We start from the raw sequence: 17,201 nt of genomic DNA, 5'->3' as shown, positions 1-17,201 counted from the left end.
AATTGTTCTGGAGGTCAGAAGTCTACACTGGGTATGGAAGGCAGCATCTCTTAAAGGGGCTCTGAAGGAGAATCCTTTCTTAGTGTCTCCTAGAGTGTGCTCCTCCCCAGTCCCAAAAGGAAAGGAGTTGGGGAACAACAATCTGTTGCAGCTCATGTGTCAAAGGCCTGTGGCCAAAGTTCTTTAATAATAAGGGTATTATGTTGTCTCTGTATCTGCGAATATCCCCAGGAAGAGGATATCTGGAGGCATGGGGAGGCCTCTGTTAGGCAGCAGGACTCACATTCAGGATGGAATCAGAACCAACCACAGCCTGCCGATGAAGCAGCACTCACCAAAACACTCACAGGGAAGCAGCGATTTCAGTGATACTTGATGGTGAGAACTGAAACCACAAAGCCTATCATTTAAATCTGAAGTCTACTGGGAAAGTGTGAACTGACTTGAAGTCAATTTGGACAACTTGTTGTCGCTGATGAAGAAAAGCTATCAAAAGCAATAAGCTTTGCAGATAGCCCAGCAGTGATAAATTGTCCCAGCACATTCCCTGAGCTCTTCCTCCAAAGTCTTATCAGCTTAGGGTTCCAGAAGCCCCGGATACCCTATTTTCCTCAAGCATCACAAGCAGTGATAAATGTTAAGATTTCTACTGAAAAGAAATGCCTCACAGAAAAACAGATTTTAAAATAAACATTTTAAGAGTAATTTACACTGAGGGAATCACATGCCCTTGATGAAGTTAGTTCCCTTAAGTAATGAGGGACACAACTGGGGTTCCTTTCCTTTCCCCAAGCCTTCAGTGCTGATGTAGCCACAAGGATTCTTTCCTTTGGGCTTTCTGTCTCAATTCGGCACTCTCCCGGGGGGAGGGGGGCGGGGGGGGGGCCTCATACTTGACCACGGCTTCAAATACAAGGCAATGTATTTTTAGTGAAAGCAGATATCTAGAAATAGCACTTGGAACTTGGAACTGTATCATTCAAAAACTTTCACCCTGTACTGTCCAGCATCCCAATGATCTTTCTGAAACACATAGCTGACCACACCATTCTCCTGCACTGCGACCTTCGGCTGCGCCCCAGAACCTTAAAATATATTCATGCTCCTCGGCCCCCATAGGCCCTGCATGCCCTAGGCCCTGCCTACCCTTCCAGCCCCATGTGTCAGTCCAGTCCTGCTTTTACCTTATATTTAGACAGACTGATAGAAGGTGCTTTCACTTACTCATTCAACAAACACTGAGTGCCTACTGTGTGTCAGGCACCATTCTGGAGACAGGAGATCCAGCAGGGAAGGAAAGCCCAGGTCTCCACAGCCTGCAGTCTGGTTATAGACAGTCTCAGATATGTCACTGAATCTTCCCAGTAAGTCTGGAAGGTTGGTGGTATCGTGCCTGTTTTAACAAACTGAGAGCACGGGAGTTCAGAGGTGAAGGTGTGCACCCAGATCCAAATATTCTTCAACAGCAGAGGGAGACTTCCCATCAGTCCAAGTCCCAGACCCTAGGCCCGTGCCCACGTGGCCAGGGCGCACATGCCTGGTCCCCCTGCCTAAGAGACGGTGAGTCTCTCTTCACAATCAGTAGCCAGTGACTCGGGTAAAAGAAAAACACCCCTTTTCAATCTTCCTGCACCAAGGCACCCTTAGGGGACGAATGCACTGCCCTGATCCACAGAGAAGAAACTGAGACTGACCCACTCCACTAGACAAGCACGTCCTGCCCCCTCCCAGGCTCAGTGCTGGGCACCACGGAAGAAGTCAGCTTTCCTGACTGTAAGGAACTTGGATTCCAGAGGGGAGATATAACTCCCAACAAGTCTGAGTGTGATACATGCAATGATGGATGCAGGGGGGGGGCTGTGGGTGCTGGGAACACAGAGGGAGGGGACAGGCCACTCATCACACCTGCCATGCCAGACAGAGCCGGGCAGCCTGCAGAGGCGTCCTCGGTTTACTACGGGGAAAGAGACTCTGGGAAGTCACCTGGCTCATGTCACAGCACAGGTCTGTCTCACTCGGCAGCCAGGGGTGTCTCTGTGACTGCACCAGGAGTCACACACAGGTCCCCCCTTCCTGGGATGAAGCAGAGCTCCGACCCGGGGCCATGGTACCCTGAGCACTCGTCTTTATTACAGCACTAACCGCTCTGCATTATAAATGCCTTTTAATTTGGCTGTTTCCCCACTGGGTTGAGCACTCCTTAAGCAGGAATGAAGAATCAGCCAGCTCGCTGGCCCGGCACTGGCCTAGCCCAGGACTGTGAGCCTTCCTGAGGGGGGACTGAACCCCCTGCAGGCCAGCTGGAAAGACGCGAGGGACACACCCGCCCGGCCTCCTCCCGCGGATGCCCAGGGCAGGCTGGAGGGTGAATCCTGCAACCCAGGCTCTCAGAGCCTGAAGTCCGACGCGCACATTTCACTTCCTACGCCACCTGACTCCCGAGCCTAAACACGCACCTTCTTGCTCTGCACCCTTTATGAGATGCGACCCGGAGCCCAAACAGGACCGGGGAGCCAACAGTGCACGCAGTTTTCTCAAAAAACCCTTCAACAGTACACCGCGCTATCGCCGCTGTGCGGGATGCGGGCTCCAGGAGGAAAGCAGGAGCCTGGCCGGCTGGACTCAGGAGGCAACTACCTTGCGAGAACCTTCAACCTTCTCATGACCGTTTACTAGGTGAAGAAACTGAAGCTCACAGGCCGTGTTACTACCAAAGCGACACGCTGACCTGTCCACGGGAGGAGTAGACGAAAGCAGGCAGAGTGCAATCAACTGTTAGGTGACGAGACGTCTCTTCCTCGGCCCTGTTCATCTGAGTCACTGTAGACCAACGGCGGGCAACGCGTCAGAAGGTAAAGAAACTCCTCTCGCACTCGGCGGGTGCGGTTCCACTCAGGGCAGGCTCACGCCCGGGTGTGGGCTCCATCCCCAGTCGGGGGTGTGCAGGAAGCAGCCGATCAACGATTCTCTCATCATTGATGTTTCTCTCTCTCTCCCTCTCCCTTCCTCTCTCTGAAATCAATAAAGATATATTTAAAAATCAATAAAATATTTTTTTTAACAAAAGGCAAAGGTTGCCATGTTATCGCAACTAGAAAACACTTTCAGGAATTTTATGAAATTATTTCTTCTTGGTATTGCTTTGCATAGTGTGCATATTACGTTTTTAAAAGACTCTCATCTTACAAAGAAGGACTTCAACCAATCATCGAGTCACAAGAAATCAGCATCTGAAAGACCCACAGATGGGAAATGAATTGTCTACCATAGAGACAGCTACCAGTTATCCCTGACCCGTTCACCCAAATGATGGCCGTGTGCCCTGCGGTGGTGGCCTCGGTCAGCAAAGATGAGGATGGTCCCCACCCCTAGTGGCTGCAGCCACAGCCAGGTCCTGCACATGGCCCATGTCCAGACACAGTTTCATGGAAACATAGCCATGCTCATTTGTTACGTAGAACCTATGGCTGCTTTTTTTGCTACAACAGCACAGCTGAGTAGAAAGTACAGCCATAAAATATTTACTGTTTGGCCTTTCTCAGAAAAGTCTGCTGGCCCTGGACTTCGAGTTCACACAGAAACAATGGCCACACACCACAGACACATGGCCATTTCCCAGCTGTGTTTAAAGAAAGGGTCTAGAAACAGGGACACACAGCAGCCCAGATATCAGTCTCTAAATCATTCCACACCAAACAAACCAGGGGCCCCCGAAGAAACGGAGGCTGAGAGGGGCTCAGGCATCCAAGACCACAGGCAAAGAGAGGGCAGAGCTGAAATGTGAACTCAAGCCTGGCTGACTTAAAACTGTGTCCTTAGCTCTTTTCACCAAGTCGAAAATCTTATCCCAGTATAATGTTTAGATCACTGAGGCTTGCACGTGGTAGTAAACCAAAAATGAGAGGGGTTTTTCTAAGTATTCTGCTTCTGTTTATATTCACTGAGGACACCTAAACTGAAAACAAGGGCCGGAGGAGGCACAAGGTGGCCGGAGGAAGTCAGCCCGAAACAGTACTCCGGAGATGATGCCCTGCTTGGTAGAGAGCCAAGAGCTGGGGTGTGAAATTCAGACATAAAAGATAGCACAGGAGGAACAGAAACAAAGGTGTAATAAAATCTCATATTAGACATAACAAAAATATTCTATATGTTAAAAATGTATAGTAAAAGTAAACAAATATAAACCACATGGATATAAGAAGTAAAAAATACAGAGTATAGCGAAACAAGCATAAATCATTGTCACTTTGCCCTAATGACAACCTAGGAGGCCGGCATTACTGCCATATACAGAGAAGGGGAAACTGGCCCGCAGCACACAGCTCAACTTAGCAGTGCAGACACTCAACACACAGTAATTGAATACATAAATAAAGAGAGAGAAACCTCAGTGTAAATTTCTAGAGTGCCATGGACCCCATCCAGTTCTCAGCTCTGCTACGATTACCACAAATGGAATCATGGCTTTGTCCAAAATTTCTCGCAGGCTTTGTGCCTCGTGCTGATCAAGTCCCCGGGCCCACTCAGGTCAGCAGACAGCGGAAGGCAGGAGGGCGCAGGGATGCCCACGCCAGCCCTGGCTGCTCTCGTTCGCCCCTTACGCAAATCAACGCGTCTGACTTGCATCTGACTTGCATCGGCCCATGCAGACAGCTGTCATTTTCCCCAAGGGAATAAACGGGTTGGGGCAGCCCGCAGGCTAAAGTCCGAGGATCCTAACGCTTCCCCTGGAAGTTTCTCAGCTCAATGCTTTCGTAGTACTTTTTCTTGAGGGCACAGTGAGCCCTCCACTTCAGGTCGGCTGTGCGGCCCTGAGCGAGCTACATGCCCGTCCAGCCTCATCTGTGGAATGAGAACCAGGTGGGCACCAGGGCGGGAGAGGGGAGCGTGGGGACGGGCCTGGCTCCAGTGCCCGGCGCCCAGGAACGGCAGCTACGCAACCAAGACAAGTCAGCTTCCTGCAGCTGCTCCTTAGACAGCACGCCTCCTAAAACACCAGGAATAGGAGAGAGTCATGTCAGCACGTGAAAATCCAGCACTGAGCAGGCTGGATGGACTGATGGAGGCTAAGGAGGGCTGGGGGGCAGCTGGGGGGCAGGTTGGGGGGCAGGCTAGGGAGCAGCTGGGGAGCAGCCAGGGGGCAGGCAGGCTGGGGAGCAGTCGTCCAGGAGCAGAGCGGCCGGCCACGCGGGGCGCCACCTGGTGGGAGAAGAGCAGCGAGCGCGGGGCATAAACACCGAGACACGAAGGGCAAGGAAACAGGAGCGAAGGAAAACTGGCCGCTCCTTCCCACTGTCCTTTCTCCACTGGCCCGGAACCAACAGTGACCCCAAAGGTAAGAGTTATGTCAACAGGAGAGATGGAAAAGGGTGCTCTCGCACGCTCAGGCTTTCTCACGCCAGGAACATGCCAGGAATACCTTTGAAAGTCCTTAAAAGAGCAGCAGGGGCTGGTGAACATGGGGGAACTCCCCGCTCACCCGTGCGGGGGGCGGCACCCGCGCTCGTGCGGGAGCGGCTGAGTGTCAGGCGTGTTCAAGACGCGCTCATAAACCCGGCACCGCCGCTTCCGTTGCTCATTTAAGAGTCAGGTGCTGCATCTTCAAAGCGCATCATAAAAACCCACCAGAGCTGCTGCTGACTCTGAACACGGTATGAATGAGAGAAGCTTCCGAAACGATGGGCTTCTCCGTCAAGGTTTCCAGGACTGGAAAACCAAAATCACTCTAACAACATAAAATTACCCCAAGAAATGAAACTAGATGCTTTATGTAATAAATTACTACATTACTTTATGTCTGGAAAGTGACGCCAATACACACACATCCGTCTCAGGCCATTCTGTAAAAAGGGCAGGTAGTGTTTCTTAAGCACCTATTGTGTTAGACTCTGTACATGTCTTAACCCTGCAAAGGAGGTAATAGGTCCCTAACTATACAGATGGGGAAACTGAGGCACCAAGAAATGAACTTGTACAGGGTTACTGACCGGAAAGTTGTGGCCCCCTTAATCACACAGCCCTTCCTGCACCAGCTCCTCGCTTGTTAAGTACGGCTGTTTCCCACGAAAACGCCGTCCCCAGACTTCCCACGCTGCCACTGGTCACCAAGACCTTACCCCATTTTGCGATGCCACTGTCTGCGCCCCTCTGTGCAGTACCAGTCCGCCCTGCCCACAGGTCACCTGTCGAATACCATAATAGAGAGCTGCTCACAGAAGTCAAACATGAAACCAGCCACGGTGGAAACCTCACCTCCACCTGCTGCGCACAGGTAAGCTGTGCAGTGTCCTGCAGGTGGACATACATGGACCTGAGTCCCGGCCTACCACCCAGCAGCTGTGTGACCTTAGGCACATTACGCGACCTTCCTGCCCTCGGTTTTCTTATCTATAAAATAAGGTAAAATGATTTTTTCTTTTAAAACTATTGGAAGAATTAAATGAAATAATGTACGCAAGGCATCTAACCCAGAAAAAGCTCTTGATAAACGGCAACTACTATTGTTAGCAACTGCAAGTTAAATATATTCAAACAAACCCCCTCCACAAAGCCAACATCGCTGTCAGTGGGAACATGTTCTTACATGTTTTTGACACACTTCTTTCTTTTCTGAGCCTATTTTTAGAAGATGAGGAATTTCTAAACATACTGTAAACTGACTCTAACTCCCTGACATCACACTCTGAGTCGCTCTGTGACAACCAGAGCATTAAAATACAAAGAGCTCTGAGCCTCTAAGAGGTTCTGTCAAGAGAGGCAGACCTTTATCAGGGATTTCACTTATTCACTTTCCATACAGCAACTTTTCCTATTTCCTCCTTGACCCCTGACATATACATAATTAAAATCCCTGCCCTGAATGCTTACTCAAGACTGAAAGCATTGCTGGGGAGCACAGGAAAAAAGTGAGCCTGCCTTCTGGTAAAACACGTTTTTCAGGAACCTATTAAAAATTCATCATCACTGCCCTGACCTATGTGGCATGTGGCTCAGTTGGCTGGGCATCGGACAATGCACCAAGAGGTTGCCGGTTCAGATCCAGGTCGGAGCATATGCCCGGTTGTGAGGTCAATCCCTGCCGCTAGGGGGCGTGCGGGAGGCAACTGATGGATGTTTCACTCTCGCATTGATGTTTCTCTCTCTTTCCATCTCCCTTCCTCTCTCTCTAAAAATCAATTTTTAAAAATCTTTAAATGACTGACTTGAAATTAGCTTCTCTGGAAGTTTCCATAAATGTTCAGTTAAGGTATTAGAAAAAAATCAGGCCTGAGTTTAAGGAAAGCAATTGCAAATGATTCTTAAAAAAATATCATCATCACCAATAAAAATTCATAACTGATTTCTACTATAACGAAACTTTTACTTAAAACCAAAAGGCAATGTCAAGTTCTGTCCCTTTATGTCTTTTTGCAGCAAATCTTATCAAAATGCTGCAGACTTGGTTTAAAAGTTGTTCCTGACTACTCAGGGCTGTGCACCTCGACCGGCGAGTTCCTTTCTGTTTCTGAGCCTCAGAGGCCTTGCTGGAAAAAACAGGGATGAAGCCCTTACCCTGCAGATCACGTGGGGATCACCTGGCACACAATGGGCCCTGAATTGGGCAGCTGCTATAATCATTGTCCCCAATGCTAAGGAACACTCGGCTCCTAGTTTACTGTTAGAAAAGAAATGTAAACCATTCTCACTCCCCTCGGTGGGGACTGGGACAAGCCAAAGGGTGGTGTGACACCCAGTGGCACTGGCTCCGCTCCCTCCCTCGCTTCTCCGGCTTTGGGTGCCCATGTGGCACCCGAGATGGCAGACAGCTCCTGCAGGTAAGAAGGCTTATTCGACATGTGACAGGGGCCTCCAAATTTCTGGTGTTGCTCTGTCGTGAGAAATCCCATTAGGGGTTGGGGAAGGAGAGCTAGCTGTATGACGGGCGCTGGGCTAAGGGTTCCTCAAGAAAGAAGTAAGCAAACGTCAGATTCAAAGCAGACCCGACACCATCCTCTCATCACCTCCCAGAGAAGGGCCCCTACTGTCCACCGCAGGTAAAGAGCAGGGTGTTCCCCAGCTTGGCTCACACTGCACCTCACTTAAGACCCGTTTTCACTTGCGTCCGGGAGCCGGTCAGAGGCCTCCTTCCTCCCCCCAGCTCAGGTGCTCTAACTTCGGAAGGAGCGAAGCTGTCTCCTGCCCGCCGGACTCCAATGCACTCATTCTTCTTCCTTTACGGTAATTAAGGCGGAAAGGGCGCTGGGGTGGACGCCCGAGTTGACAGGGCCGTGGACCAACCGTGGACCAAGAATGACGTCAGTGCTGAAGCCACAGACACGTGAGACAAGACAGTGCCTCCCAGAAGCTCACTCTCTCCCGGAGAAGACGAGAGATGCCAGGAGCAGAGGAAGGGGCGCCACACGGTCACGCCAGGAGCAGAGCAAGGAGCGCCACACGGTCACGCCAGGAACAGAGGAAGGAGCACCACACGGTCACGCCAGGAACAGAGCAAGGAGCGCCACACGGTCACGCCAGGAGCAGAGGAAGGGGCACCACACGGTCACGCCAGGAACAGAGGAAGGAGCGCCACACGGTCACACCAGGAACAGAGGAAGGAGCGCCACACGGTCACGCCAGGAGCAGAGCAAGGAGCGCCACACGGTCACGCCAGGAGCAGAGGAAGGGGCACCACACGGTCACGCCAGGAACAGAGCAAGGAGCGCCACACGGTCACGCCAGGAACAGAGGAAGGGGCGCCACACGGTCACGCCAGGAACAGAGGAAGGGGCGCCACACGGTCACGCCAGGAACAGAGGAAGGGGCGCCACACGGTCACGCCAGGAACAGAGGAAGGAGCGCCACACGGTCACGCCAGGAACAGAGGAAGGGGCGCCACGCGGTCGGAGTGAAGTGCCGGCCGCTAGGGGAGACCAAATGGGCCGTCGGACCCACCGGGGGGCGGGAAGCGGTGGGAGGAGACACCTTAGGGTGGAAACTTGAAGGATTAAGTATAAAGACGACGCTGTGTAATTCATCTTTCAAGTCCAGCACAGGCTGGAGAGAAAAGAACACACAGCACGTGAGAGGCCAGGGTGTCACCTCCTCCTGTCATCAGCTAGCTGTCCCCTCAGTGTGACCTGGACACCTCCGAGGGTCAGCACGGTGTGAGGAACGAGCAATGGGCTTGGAAAGCAAAGCCCGAACCTTCACTCGAACACTTTATAAAGTGAGAATGTCACCTCGGGTAGGTCGCTTCAGTTCTTGGCGTCTCGGTTTCTACAACTAAAAACGGGGTTAACAACCTCGACACTTCTGGGCTGTGACCGGTGCTGACGTTACAGACGTGACCAGGCACCGAGAAGTGGCTCGAAAATGTTCCGAGTCACTCAGTATTTCAAAAAGATAGCTGCATGACTAGGGAGACAGGCCTTCAGCAGGTCAAGGGCGTCTACAAACTGAAAGCTCACTCTCAAGCACGCTGGGGAGCGCCGCCTTCTCCAGGGCGGACGCCGGGACTGCCCCGCCTCCGGGCCAGCGGGCCGGGTCTCCAAACCTAACATCCAGACACCGAGACGCTGGGACTCACCATCGCTGGCCCACTCCGAATTGCTAAAGAAAATTCAGAAGTGGTTTCTCGGAAAACAAAAACAGAAAACCCTAACAAATACAATTAAAAACAAAATCACCATGTCCTCCCCCGATGCAGCTCTCACACTACCGTATGAAAGCGCCCCACCTAAATATAATTCTGCAGTTTTCATTCTCGTTTGTCTTGCATACTTTACACATCTGACGACATTCAAGCAAATTAAAAACAGTTTCCAAAAGGGGTCCTCAAGACTGAAACGTAACTGCTGGGCTTTGCTGAACAGGGATCCCCTCACATAGATCCTGCATCACACCGAGTCCTAATATTAGGCAAGTTGATGTGATCTGAATATTTATTTTAAATAACCGACCAAGAACTCTATCCATCTGGACACAAACAGACCACCTTCATCGTGACTCCTCTGCTCCACTTCCTCTTGTCACCGACCACGATATATAACCTGGCGGTGAACCAGCCACCAATCCATACATTATATCAGATAATTAAAAATACAGGGTTATGCAATCTTATTTAATGGTTACTTGGCTTGTATTGAAAACGATCTAAAGCACCGGATTAAATTATAATGCGCAGACATTTCTGAAGATGGTTTGTGTAGGAGTCAGCACATCCCCCACCTGCAAATACAATACGAAACGTGGAGCAGGTACTTTCATCTCCAATTAGCCTCCCTGGCAAGAAACTGCAACATCGACTCACCCTATAGCCCTTGCGTGTATGGGGGAAGGGGTGGCAAGCCGACTTTCTTTTACTTGGTTTTACATCAAGTAAACAGTCCCCGTTTCTTTTGGTAAAGGAACAAAAGTATTCAATATTTAGGGGGTGAGGGGAAGGAGAACCAGTTATCCTGAGAAAATAAAAATAAAAGTCAGCAACTAAGGCCCATCATAGAACACAAGCCTGGAGAAGCGTGAAAGCCGACCTATGTTAGCGCAGGGCCTCTATCTTGGTGTCCTCCCAGCTCAAGTTTTTACTTAAAGATTATTAGAAAAAAAGTAATTCGGCTAAAAAGTTGATCAATGTTAACAAAACCTTAATTTCTTTAAAGTGACAGCACCTCATTTACAAACTGTTCCATTATCACAATGGGTTGGTTACTGAAGTGACAGAGTGGTCACGGGAGGGCTTCAATTCAAAAGTGCCTCTGGGCTGAGCCTTAAACTCCTCAGGGATAAACCTGCAGTGAATGTTTGCTTCTCCAAAGACCACTAGACAAATACGGAAAGAAACTTTTTTTGGAAAATCAAGATAAGTCAACTGGAAGCAAGTGTGTGAGCTATATTGATTTCTGCAGCGTTTTAAATTAACAGGGGCAAAGTGTTTTGTTCCATCTTTTTGGGGAGGCATGTGTAGCAAGAACAGTGGCCTTAAGAGACGGACACCTGAGTTCAAATTAAATCTCTCCCAGTTGCCTACAAGCTTGCGGAGCAGGGCCCTCGGCTCCCTCCCCTGGAAATGGAGACATCAATGTCAGCCTCCCAAGGGTGCAAGTGTGAGAACGGAACCCACAGCGTGTGCCTCCGAGAGCCCTGGAAATGTTAAAGGGCCACGCAAACCTGCGGTGGTGTCAGCATGTGCACGTTAACCATCAATGTGCCTACTCCATGCCACTCCACAGTAAGATGCAGAATTGCATCGCAGGCCCATCACCTCCACACAAGTTAGTGCTGGAATCCTCATCCTGCTTTCAGGATTCAGAATAACCTCGGAAAAAATAGTTTCCTTTAGAGGCAAATAGTCAAAAACAGCTAAGTAAGGATAAGCTGCTCCCCTCTAGCCAATAACAAGGTGGTCATCCGATTTAAAATTGAAGCTTCCTAACAACCATTCAAGTTCAGATTTAAGACATTTTTGGAAATGCACTTTTAATTCAGGAGTTACGTAACAGCATAATTAATATTTTAAATGGCAGGCCTCTGCATTTGGGATATCAACCTATGATTTAAGGGAAAAACCTTTTAGTCTGAAGTAACCTAAATTAACAGTAATAAGCACATATGAGCAGCTCTTTTCTTCCTTCACATAACTGTTCAGTGTGGTAAATGTACTTCTAACAAGAATTACATTTCTAATGGAAAAGGTAATCAGGTGTAACATTTAACAAAAAAAACCCCAAATGGCAACATTGTCCAGTATCTGTTTCGAATAACTGGAAGCCATTAGCTCTAGTAAAAGCATAGAAACCAAAAGAACTTTGAATGTATTAGCAACACAGCACTATGGCAACATGGCACAGAGAAAATAATTCTGACTTTTAAAGAACTCATTAAACTTTTAAACTGCTTCTTTGGCTGAGTACAACATAACTTTGATTCAGCCCCTCTATTCAGAAAAACTCGCCTCATTCCACAGGCCAGACACTTCTAACACCACTGATCCCACACAATGTACAATGACATTTCTTTCACAGATGACGGCCCCGCCGGCACCAGAAGACGTATGTAAACCATAAAAAGCAGGGAGCAGGAACCTCACCGCAGAGCTAACCGCTCGGAAGAGCAAGGGAATCAAACTTAAATTCCTTTCCCTTCATTTAAGAATGCAAGTCTATGACTTTTCCACAAGCCCATTTTACTAAAGAAATTAAAATCAGCCTGAAATTAAAATAACAAGGGAAAACTCTGTAAACCGATTCCTGTTCAACAATCCAAATCTGCTTAAATCCGTGGAGACAGTGAGTCTCTCAGCCACCATCAGTCGACACACACGCCACTCTGAAAAACTGGTTGCATTAGGCAAACACCGGAGGTCACTGTTTTAAAATACAGATATCTATATACAAATAGAATATGTCCGCCTCATCTTTCGCTTTCAACAATGAAAGAGCCTGAGCAGCAGTGAGACCAGCAGACTGGATTTATCGCAGGAACTACGGACTCACTGCACCCTGATCCTCGCAAAAGGTAACAGATCTGGCCAGACAATGCTTCTGCCGTCGCCCCGAGGAAACGCAGACCCAGGAGGAGAGAACTGCTCCGTGAAGGAAGGCTTCATTTACCTTCCATCCCAGAAGGTTCCTCGGGAAGCTGGAGGAGGGAGAAGCCAGACACTGCTGTCCTGGGTAGGCAATGCCGGCCGGGGTGGGCAATGCCGTCCGTCCGGGGCTGGCAATGCCGTCCGGGGTGGGCAATGCCGTCCGTCCGGGGTTGGCAATGCCGGCCGGGGTAGACAATGCCAGCCGGGGTGGGCAATGCCGTCCGGCCGGGGTAGGCACGCCTCCACTTGCCCCTGCATGGTATCCTGTGCCTCCCAGGACTGCTCACGCCCTGAGCTAGCTAGAGTTGTGCTAAAAAGGCGTGGGCAGCTAAGGCGCCTTGGCCAGCGCTCTGAACCTGAGCCAGCCACCGGGAAGAGTCGCCCAGCTATTCCCCAAATGAGGGCAGACGAGCTGAGAGGGGCGCTTGTGCTGGCCTCTCCTCCCCTCCCGCCCCTCCAAGGGCCAGCCTCAAGGCTCCTCATGACTTGCTCACCCCCAGGGAGGGCAGACTGCCCCCCACCCCAGGGCTGCCAGAGCCTCGACTTGGAAGAAACACAGGGATGGGAGAGGAAACTGGGCTCTCCCAGTAGGACTGCTGGGCCCTTCTCTAAGGTGCTTGGGGTCTGCCCCCAAACCCCTCCAAGGTCCTCTAACTTCGCTAACAATCCAAGTACCTGTTCCCCTCACCTCTTCTGCATCTGATCCCCTCAAGTCTTTCCATCTTCTTCTAGCTCTTTCTTCAGTTCCTTAGACAAACCAAACACACTAGCTCCCCAAGCCCCCCACACTCTCCTCTCCAATGAAATAATCCAACCCCCGCCCCAACAAAGCCCCCCAGATGTGCCCTGTCCCCCACCCGTAAGTTTCCCTTGGGTATACTCAGAGTCCCCAAGGATCGCCTTCAAGTCTCACCCTAATGCCCAGCCTTCTCCTTCCCTCCCAAGTCTCCCAAATCCGCCTCTGGGGCTTCCCCAGGTGTCCCACATCCTCCCAGGTCCCCACCCAAATGCCCCCAGGTTGCTCCTGGGCCCCTCCAGAGGTCTATTTCCAGCCAGCTCCCCAAGCCCCCCCCATTCCTACTCAGTCCCGACCCTCCCCTGTCCCGGAGTCCCTGGTCGCCACTCCCGGCCCCCAAGGGCCCCCAAGGGCCCCCAAGGGCCCCCGCGACAGTTAAGGGCCGGCGGCGCGGCCTCACCTTGGTTCACCAAGCGCAGGGCGTGCGTGAACGAGGGGTCCAGGGAGTCCTTCTCGGCCATCAGCTCCGGCAGGTACTTCTCCTCCATGCTCGCCGGCCGCCCGGGCCCGGGACGCGGACTCGAGGCGGGCGGGCAGCCGCTGCCCCGCAACCCCCGGCCGCGCCCGCGCCCCCGAGGCGCGGAACCCGCGCCGGACGCGGCGGCCGAGCCCAGCCGGGCGCTCAGCCCAGCGGCGGCGGCGCGGGGCGGGCGCCGGCCGCGCAGCTCCGGTCTCGGGCGGCCGCCCGCCGAGTGCCCCGCGCCGGCGGCCGCTCCTCCCGCACGCGGGCCCGCGCTCCCGCACCGGGCTCGGGGAGCGGGCGCGGGCGGCGCGATCGGGGCGCCTGGGAGCGCGGGCAGGCGGCAGGCGGCGCGCTCGCCGAGCCCCAGGCAGTCCGCGAGCCCGCCGGCCGCCCGCGCCCGCTCCGCCGCGCCCCGCACTCCGCGCCGCGCGGCTCCCCGCCGCCGAGCGCCCGCCCCGCCCCCGGCCCCGCCCGCCCCGCCCCCGGCCGCGCCCGCCGCGCCTGCGTGCTGCGCCCCGCCCCGCGCCCGGGCTCCTGCGGGGCCGCCGCGCCGCCGCCTCCGGGGGGCCGCTCGGGCTGCGCTGCTGGCCCGCAGGAGGGGCGTCCGGGTTCCGCTCGCTGCCCCGCGCCCTCCCCCAGCCCTGGGGGCGCTGGGGTAGCCCCACGACGCTATTACAGCTTTGCCAGACGCGGAGCCCGAGAAACTGAGGCCCAGAGAGGTCAAGCGGTTGGCCCAAGGTCACCCAGCCGGCAATCCTGCGGGAGAGCTGCGGGCTCGTCGGGCCCGGGCGGGGGGGGGGGGCGCGGAGAGCGGGGCGCGCCCTGGGGAGGCCCGGCCGGCCCCTGCCGAGGCTCCTGGGACTTGCCTAACTTACTTCGCTTGGCTGTCCCCTCCCGTTTGCAGGAAACCATGCCGGCGCTCGGTCCGTGGGCGCAGAGCTGAGCGCCCACCCGGGGCCCTGGGTGCGCGGCCGATTACATAAAAGCACATGCCCTTCAGGGCGTCTCAGTCATCCCGAGTTGCCACCCAGTTGTCATTCTCTTTGCCCACAGCGGGCAGTGCTTGGATGCGGAGGAGGGAGCCTCGCTGGTGCACGTCCCCTCGCGGGGAGAGTGCCCTGGATGCCCAAGGGTGCCGACGTCCTCAGTCCCTCTCTGCTCTGCCTCAACAAACCCTCCCCCAGGGCGTTTTCAGATTTCCAGAGCATGTGGAGTACCATCCCCCAACAGGCCAAAGACTCTAGTCTGCCCTGCCCCCCCAAAAAAAACCCCACATCATGTCCTGGCCTCAATGTCACCTTCCCTGGACAGCCTTCCAAGAGCCCCCTCTGGCCCCCTGCAAAGCTTGTCACTGCTCCCCCCAGGGCTGGTCAGCCCTCACTCACAGAAGGCTGTAATTCTGCTTTCATCAGACCATGGGCATCTCATAGGCAGGGCTAAGTTTTGTTTTGGGGGGAGGGTGCCCAGCACCTGGTGCATTGGGGCAGGTGTGGGGGCACCAGAAATGTTTGTTGAAAGAATAAGCCCGTGGCATGCCGCTCCTCTGGCCAGTTGCCTGGAGCTGAATCTTCCCCAGTCCCCCAGGTCCTTAGGATGCAGCGACCACTGAGGCTGAGAGTAGGAATCAGGGAGCTCTAAGCTGCTCTGAGTCCCCACCCCCAGTACCCAACTGCCCCCACTCTCAAATACCCCACCCCTGCTCCACCCCTAGATCGGCCTGGCTCCTACCTAAGGTGCCATGTCAAAGTCCCCAATAAGGATTTTCTGTCTTTCTTTGGTTTAAGCTTTCAAGAGGAGATCAAATGAGAAAGTGGAGTGTGTGGCCTCTAGGACCAGGCAGCCTGGATGTGGAATGAGGACTCTGCTGCTCAGCTAGCTCTATATCTAGGGGAAATTACCTCTCTGTGCCTCAGTTTCCTCACCTGTAAAGTGGTGATGATAATAGAACCTATTTCATAAAGACTGAATGTGTCTACTCATAATGAAGTCCCCCAGTCAGTCTCCAGCACATAGGACATGCTCCATGGTCTTTGGGTTTTTCCCCCACTGCATGTCTCATCTCCAGGTCTCCCGAAACTCTCCTTCCCCTCAGCTGTAGCTCCCACCCCAGGTGATCCTTGCTGCTGGACAGTCCGAATTGCCCAGCAGACTGAGTGAAGGGCCTGGGATAAGACAGCTCTATTTCTGACCTGGGGCCTAGAGTGGGGCCACTAGGACAGCAACATGGATGGCTAACCCCCAGCTCCTCCCTAACCCTCCTGCGACCTCAACTAATTAGCCTTGTCTGAGCTTTGCAGACACATCCACAAATCCTGGGCTGTGCCAGCAGTCCAGGAGGACAGTTGGAAGGATCCATGGGGAGTGTTTTCTCCTGTAACATCAGAATCGCATGCACATACCCCGGCTTATATTCCTCCATCACAGGACTTACATTCTGGGGCTTGAGTCCCTGACAGCCGCTTGCAAAGGAGAGAAGGGAGGACAATGTTCCGGACAAGGATGAGCCCCAGGAGAGGAGAGTGGGGACCAGAAGTTCAGCTGCTCCCCTCAGCACTTGGTCTTTCACCTCTCCTTCCCATTAGGACCTTCTGTCCCAGTGACAGTCCAGGCCTGGAGTAATCGTCATTTTTATTAAGCATTTACTATGTGCCAGGCAGGATGCCAGTGGCCCTGCATTCACTATTTGCAGTTCTCTCCACACCCTTAGGGAAGATACTGTTCACCACCACTTACCAATGAGGAAACCGAGGCTCAGAGCAGTCTGCTACTCTGCCTAATCCCACGGCTGTCAGTGAGGGACCCCAAGCCCAGACACCCTACAGTCCCCTCTCCCTCCTTCCCTGTTCTGCCCTCCCAGGTAGCAGCCTGGGACACTCCTGACGCCCCGTCCCTCCCTCCCACATCTGAACAGTTGGCAGCGGGGCCTTGCGGGCAGCTGGGGGGGAGGGCTGTACACCGGGAAGCCAGCAGCAAGGGCACTCAATCTTCCGCTCTGACCCTCCTTCTCACAGAACCTTCCAAGAGGGCAGGTGCCCAGCACCGCGAGCGCCCCTGTGGGCTCCTCCGGGGAGGAAGGAGATGAATGTCTCTGTGAGATGCTCAGGAAATTGTCCCCACCCTCCAACCTGCTGAGCCACTGGCTGGGGGGGCTCCTCCTCTCCTTACTGCAGACTCTGCTGGTCATGAAAAGGCCAACCCTCTGGTCCCTCTAAAGATGAGAAAGTCAGGTTGGAGAAAGGTTGTCGTTCTCTGCAAGCAGCAGGTCTCCAACTCATGTCTTAGCATGGAGAGAGGACATACCTACTACCTCCCAGGGTGTTGCGGGGTTTAAACTGAAGGACCACGCTCATCCTGGGCACTCAGGGGCTACGTTTACA

The 17,201-nt window shown here is 53.2% G+C and overlaps 1 protein-coding gene across 4 annotated transcripts in view; it reads right to left on the bottom strand.

Moving 5' to 3' along the window:
* Window positions 1-13,904, bottom strand: part of KHDRBS3 (KH RNA binding domain containing, signal transduction associated 3) — a 133,371-nt gene extending 119,467 nt beyond the window's left edge. For 3 of the 4 annotated variants that reach the window (XR_001603413.2, XM_016216096.2, XM_016216099.2), the window contains exon 1: window positions 13,762-13,904. Coding sequence is in view for 3 of the 4 variants with exons in the window: in XM_016216096.2 (XP_016071582.2) it covers window positions 13,762-13,849 (88 nt within the window). In the remaining variant the exon portion in view is untranslated. The remainder of the gene's footprint in view (window positions 1-13,761) is intronic. The other variant, XM_016216098.2, reaches the window with a different exon arrangement.
* Between the last annotated feature and the right edge of the window lie 3,297 nt (window positions 13,905-17,201).

Source organism: Miniopterus natalensis, chromosome 16 (genome assembly GCF_054644295.1).
Source record: "Miniopterus natalensis isolate mMinNat1 chromosome 16, mMinNat1.hap1, whole genome shotgun sequence".
Lineage (NCBI taxonomy): Eukaryota > Metazoa > Chordata > Mammalia > Chiroptera > Miniopteridae > Miniopterus > Miniopterus natalensis.
The sequence above is the reverse complement of the archived record's forward strand: the minus strand, read 5'-3'. Positions and strand labels throughout refer to the sequence as shown.